This window comes from Bufo gargarizans, chromosome 10, assembly GCF_014858855.1.
Source record: "Bufo gargarizans isolate SCDJY-AF-19 chromosome 10, ASM1485885v1, whole genome shotgun sequence".
In the NCBI taxonomy this organism is placed as follows: domain Eukaryota; kingdom Metazoa; phylum Chordata; class Amphibia; order Anura; family Bufonidae; genus Bufo; species Bufo gargarizans.
Window position 1 is genome coordinate 73,451,263 of NC_058089.1, and position 6,407 is coordinate 73,457,669.

The 6,407-nt window shown below is 44.4% G+C and overlaps 1 protein-coding gene across 1 annotated transcript; it reads left to right on the forward strand.

Moving 5' to 3' along the window:
• The first annotated feature begins 462 nt into the window (after positions 1-462).
• Positions 463-5,985, forward strand: LOC122920070. The gene is made up of 3 exons (XM_044269281.1): positions 463-1,705; positions 3,626-5,021; positions 5,970-5,985. Exons 1-2 carry the CDS (start codon positions 463-465, stop codon positions 5,008-5,010), a joined length of 2,628 nt encoding a protein of 875 aa, XP_044125216.1. The 3' UTR covers positions 5,011-5,021; positions 5,970-5,985.
• The last annotated feature ends 422 nt before the right edge of the window (positions 5,986-6,407 follow it).

A 6,407-nucleotide genomic window follows, 5' to 3' on the forward strand; every position in this document is an offset into this window, starting at 1 on the left:
AATTGGTGTTATCGCGATATAAGGGTTCAAATTATAGCTGATCTGTCCGTTAGAAAGAACCTGTTGAAATATTCCTTCTTTGTGTGGTGGAACATGCTGAAACTAAACGGAAGTTGTTAGACAGCTGAGTCGGATATCCTGTGACGTAGAATTGGATCCCAGCCAAGTTCTGACGAGAGCGTTTGGAGATTCATGAGTAGTGACTAGGGGTCCTCATGAGTGTGCAGGATTAACACTGATTGCATAGTAATAAGCAATTGGAGGTTATTAAGTTGGTGCCCTGTACAAGAGAGATTGTGGGTTCAATACTATTATATCATTTGAGCTTTGTGCAACTGCGTTTGAGTTAGTGGGTTCGGTGGCGATTACTTATAGTAATCGGATACCGTTTGAGCTTTGTGCAACTACGCTTAAGTTTGCGGGTTTGATAAGTAGATATTGTTAAGTTGGTGCCCTACAATAATGGGAAATTCTAATGTTGCAGGACAGAGTGAAAAAATGTTAACAGCAGCTCAGTTGATGAGAGAAAGAGAAGGAAAAGTTTCAGTAACTAAGTTAAAATCATTCATGCAGGCAATTGGTATGCATGAAACTGGAAGATTAAATGAAAGTTTATGGAAAAATATATTGCAAGAAAAGAAAGGTTGGCTGAGAGATAATAATAGGCTGGTGCAAGCAGAGTTATGGTGGAAGTTGTCTGCAGATGTGACTGATGGAAAGTTGAAAGAAATTGAGAAGAATGGTCAATATTGGTATAGTAAGATGGAGGATTTGGATGTGATAAGGAACAAAGAACAGGACAGTTTGCCATGCGGCATCCCTTCCCCCACCACATCTGTTGTAAGTAATCCTGGGTTTTGTGGTCCAACAAACAATCCATGTGTCAGTCCCTCCTCTACACCATGTGCTGGAATGTGCTCATCAGGACCACCCACTGTGCTTTCTGCTTCCTCTATCCCTTCTCCATCCCCCAAAACTGTTTCCTTTGAACAACAACCCCCTCCTTATGGGGGGTGGGAGTGTGTGTGCAAACACAAGAATGCTGAGAGGAATAACATGTGTGCTGTTTGTGGATCTCAAAGACAGGACACAATTCCTATCATAGGTCCCAGCACTGGATTATATCCAGTGATGTCTTCCAATAACCCTTCCCAACTGTATGTCCCAACAGTTAAAAATGTACCTGCAGTAATTGCCCCTATGATGCCTACTAGAAATATTCCAGACCAGTCTACCCAATCTAGGATTGCACCCACTTTAAGTCCATTTTCAGACTTGAGTGGATTTCTATCACAGGAAAGTATGGGATATCCAACATCAATGTTGGATATGCAAAATCTCATGCACCCAGTTTCCCCTATTATACCATCTCCGCCAAATCCACCCCGACCAAATATATCCTATCGTACGCCCAGGTACCTAACCCCTGGAGCTGCTCCTCTCAGAGGTCCAAATGACATCCCTGATGAACCTGTGTATCGCCCTTGGTCCCCTAGTGAGATGCTGGCCATGATGAGTAGAATCCCCAATCCAGAGGACTTACCCATGCCATTCTGTAGGGAGTTAGCGAAGATAAGGAAAGCGTTCTCATGTTGCTGGAGAGATCTAGAAGATTTAGTCCAGTGTAAAGCTGGTGACTCCTTCTCTCAGATTATAGCCTCTGCAGTGGGATCTTATGAGGGAGATGATACTACTTTGTTGTCCGGTGAGCGATACATAGTAAGACTCACGGAATGGGGGAGAAAAAGATTAGGTGATCAGTCTGTTACGTTGTCGGATATGCATCAGGATAAAATGGAAAGTGTGGAGAAATTTTACACTAGACTCCAGCAGAGATGGGTGGATTTGGGCTTTGAGTATACTTCAGACATGCATGAGAGGATTTTGAGTGCTGCTTTTGTGGATGGTGTTAGGGAAAGCATTCGCAAAGGTCTGGTATCAGCTAGGCCTGAATGGAGAACTATACAGCCCTCCATTTTGTTACAAGTAGCAAAGGGGGTAGAAGCTGAATTGAACAAAAGACCTAAGGCGGGTGTGGCCGCATACCAGCACTTTCCCCAAAAAGGGGGAAGGAAACCATATTATAATTCCATAAGATGTTTTAACTGCGGCGGGGTGGGGCACTTTGCACGTCGTTGCCGATCTCCACGCCCATGGGAGGAGGAAGAGGAGGAGAATGCTCAGCAGCATCCCCAAGTGCGACGCCCATAGGAAGCTGGCAATCCAGAGTCAAATGCTGTGCCCCTATTAAAAATTCAAACCTTAGGGCCTGCCCCAGTTGTCTCCTTGGCAATTAATGGGGGGGAGCCCATCCCCTTTTTGATTGACACTGGAGCAGCCAAAACTGTTATTCGCAGCAAACATGTAAAAAGATCCCTCATGTCTAAAGATAGTATTCCATGTGTAGGAGTAGACGGTAATGAGATTCCTACTCCTCTCACAAAGCCAATACAAATTGCATTTGCCCCAAACCAACAAATGCTAAGTCGCCTCTTAGTCAGTGACACCGCCCCTGTTAATTTGCTAGGAGCAGATTTGTTGCAGAGAATATATGCGCAGATAACATATCTTCCTGATTGTACTGTGAAGTTACAAGGCAAACTAGGAGAAGAGGATATATGTCTCTTAGCAGCCTGTGATTATAATCCATTTCACATGTACGTGTCTACACTCTCTGAAGAGGGCGTGTCCCTTCTGCTGCAACAATTACCTGCACATCTGTGGGCCTGCGGACCTACAGATGTTGGCCATTTATCTGTCCCTCCAATGATGATAGAACGTAAACCTGATGCTCCTTTACCTCGGAAGGCACAATATCCCCTTAGTATACAACAAACGGATGCCATCACCAAAATAGTACATGATTTTGTCAGTAATGGGGTACTAATTGAAACCACCTCTCCATGTAACACTCCCTTGTACCCCATTAAGAAAAGGGGGGAAAAAGGTCAGCCAGTGCAGTATAGAATGGTACATGATCTTAGGGCTGTTAATGAGGCTACAGTTTTTAATACCCCTGTGGTACCAAACCCACATACGTTGTTGGCACAGATTCCCCACAGTGCTACCCATTTCACTGTGGTGGATCTTGCAAATGCATTTTTCTCAGTTCCGTTACATCCAGATTGCAGATATCTTTTTGCTTTCACACATGACAGGAAGCAATACACCTGGACGGTCTTACCACAAGGTGCCCATAATTCCCCCAGTATGTACAGTACTGCCTTAGCCCAGGTTTTAGCAGATTGGCCCACTCCATCTGAAGTTGTCTTACTTCAATATATAGATGACTTACTTCTTTGCTGCCCGGGAGAGGAGGTGTGTAAACAAACCTCAGTGTCTCTTCTCACCTTCCTGGCTGCAAATGGCTGTAAAGCTTCCCGCAAGAAGCTTCAATTCTGTTGTACCACTGTCACCTTTCTAGGGCACTGTATATCTGCTGGGATTAGACATCTCACCCCAGACCGTATAACTGCAGTTGAACAAATTCCTTTGCCTACTACTGTGGGGGCTCTGAGAATTTATTTGGGTCTAGTCTCATACTGTAGGCCTTGGATCAGAAATGCCTCTGCTCTTTTGCAACCCTGGTATGATTGTCTCACCTCTCTTCCTTTTTCATTGACAGATAAGGCCGTGGAGAACTTTCATACGTTAAAATTAGTCATCAGTTCGACACCAGCATTGGGTCTACCGGACTACAATAAAGATTTCAGACTTTATTGCACTGAATGTCTTGGCCATGCTTCAGCTGTTCTCACACAAGCTAGGGCTGGCCAACAGCGTCCAGTGGCGTATTACTCTGCCAGACTCGATCCAGTGGCTAGAGGAGCGCCATCTTGTGTCCGTGCGGTAGTGGCTGTACAACTCATGCTTGACAAGAGCTCTGAGATTGTGCTCAATTATCCAATCACTGTTTTTGTCCCTCATGACATCTCGGCCATTCTCACACAAGTACAGCCTAAACACCTGTCCACTGCCAGACACCTTAGACTAGAATGTGCACTACTTATGCCACCAAATGTCACCATCAAAAGGTGCACAACTTTGAATCCAGCTACTCTGCTGCCTCTGGAGGGGGGAGGGAGTAGTGGTATGAGTCATCTAGCTGAATATCTTCCTGACCTGGAAGATAAACACGACTGTCTCCAATTAATGTCCCAAGAGACAGCAGGGTTTGATCACGTGGTAGATACTCCCTTAGGAAACCCAGATTTAGAGCTCTTTGTGGATGGATCGCGGTATGGTGTCCAGGGGAAGTTTTATACTGGGTATGCAGTTGTCACTCAGCACGATACGATCAAAGCGGAATCACTGCCCTCTCACAAGTCTGCACAGGAAGCTGAACTTAAGGCTTTGGAAGAGGCCTGCAGGTATGCGGAGGGAAAAACTGCAAACATCTATACAGATTCCAGGTATGCTTTTGGGATCACCCATGATTATGGTCGTGAAATTATGGGAGCCCTGGGTATTGAACAAGCCTTCCATACTGCGTATCACCCACAAAGCAGCGGTAGAGTAGAGCGACTCAACGGCACAATTAAATCAAAAATACAGAAGGCCATGGCTGAACTGAAAAAGCCATGGACAGAGTGTCTACCCTTGGCACTTTTCTCCATCCGGTATACACCTAACCGGAAGACAGGCCTGAGTCCATATGAAGTACTCTTTGGGAATGCCCCTAGACTAGGACTCTATTTTCCACAGCAACTCCAGATGCAGCATAATAGTCTTTCAAAGTACGTTATCTGTCTTACAAACAGACTGTCTAATGTGTATTCCCAAGTTTTTGCTTCTCTTCCAGATCCAGACAGCATAGAGGCAACTCATTCTCTACAACCTGGAGATTGGGTAGTGGTGAAACGACACGTGCGGAAAGTTCTAGAACCACGATTTGAGGGTCCACATCAAGTACTGTTAACCACCGCCACTGCTGTCAAGTTGGAAGGAAAGCCTAATTGGGTCCACGCATCACACTGCAAAAAAGTACCAGAACCTCAAGTGCTGGAATGACTGCAAGGGCCGTAATATCTTTTCATTTTTTTTTACTATTCGTTTTATATTGTACAGGGGAACATGCACAGTCAGATCAAGTCCCAAATTCCATATTTAGAACAATATTAACACAAGGGAATCAGAATACAATTACATCTCCTACAGATTCACCCATGATTGACAAAATGGCCTTAGAGACAGGGTTTTCAGACACAAATGTATGGCTAGAATGGATCCGCTATACGGTTCTTTCCCAGAAGCGATCCAATTGCATAGCATGTGCTGCAGCTCGACCTCATTTGGGTACGGTACCTTTCCCTTTGAGTGAGGTTGCCGATCCTGAGGGTTTCAAGTGTATCCTTAAGATGTACACTGAAACCATTCCCAGTAATGACACCTCCCGCTGCAGGACATTAGAATTACTCTATCCTATTGTTCATGATAAAGATCATATGGGTTTCGGTATAACGCCATACCCTGGAAATTATACCTGTTTCAATCGTAACCATACAGGCAAAGACATTGGTGTTTTCCCTCCAGGATATTGTTCCTATAACATCTATCTAAATGAGACAAGTAGTGACTCTGATGCTTACCCTGACAAATGGTTTGTCCACCAAGGTTATCAACATTCGGATATCTGGTGGTTGTGTGGAGACATGAAGCTCCGACCCAGGATACGAATGGAATGGATTGGCCAATGTACCTTGATTAAGGTGCTGATGCCATTTGTTCTATTTTCGACTCTTGAGTGGGAGCAAGTCAGTACGCAAGCCAATGTCCGGTCAAGGCTAAGGAGGTCACTCCCTACATCTTTTGATTCTCATGTATACATAGATGCTATAGGAGTCCCTAGAGGAGTTCCTGATGAATTCAAGGCTAGAAACCAGATAGCTGCTGGTTTCGAATCAATACTTCCCACAATTGGCGTAAATAAAAATGTAGGATGGATTAACTATTTGTATTATAATCAACAGAGATTCGTGAATTATACCCGAGATGCAGTAAAAGGAATATCGGAACAACTGAGCTCTTCATCGGTGATGGCGTTACAGAATCGACTGGCCCTCGACATGATCCTAGCGGAAAAAGGAGGCGTCTGCAAGATGATCGGAAGTTCCTGCTGCACCTTCATTCCGAACAACACTGCCCCTGACGGAAGCATCACAAAGGCTTTGAATGGACTGACTTCGTTATCAAATGAACTAGAGGAAAACTCTGGAATCAACAACCCCATTAATTCATGGCTAGAACAGTGGTTTGGGAACTGGTCTAATGTGTTAGCCAATATGTTAATGACACTGGTGGTAGTACTTGTAGTATTGGCATTAATAGGGTGTTGCGTGATTCCTTGTTTTAGGAAAATTGTTTTTAAAATGTTCAACTCAACCACACCTGCAACAACCATGTACATG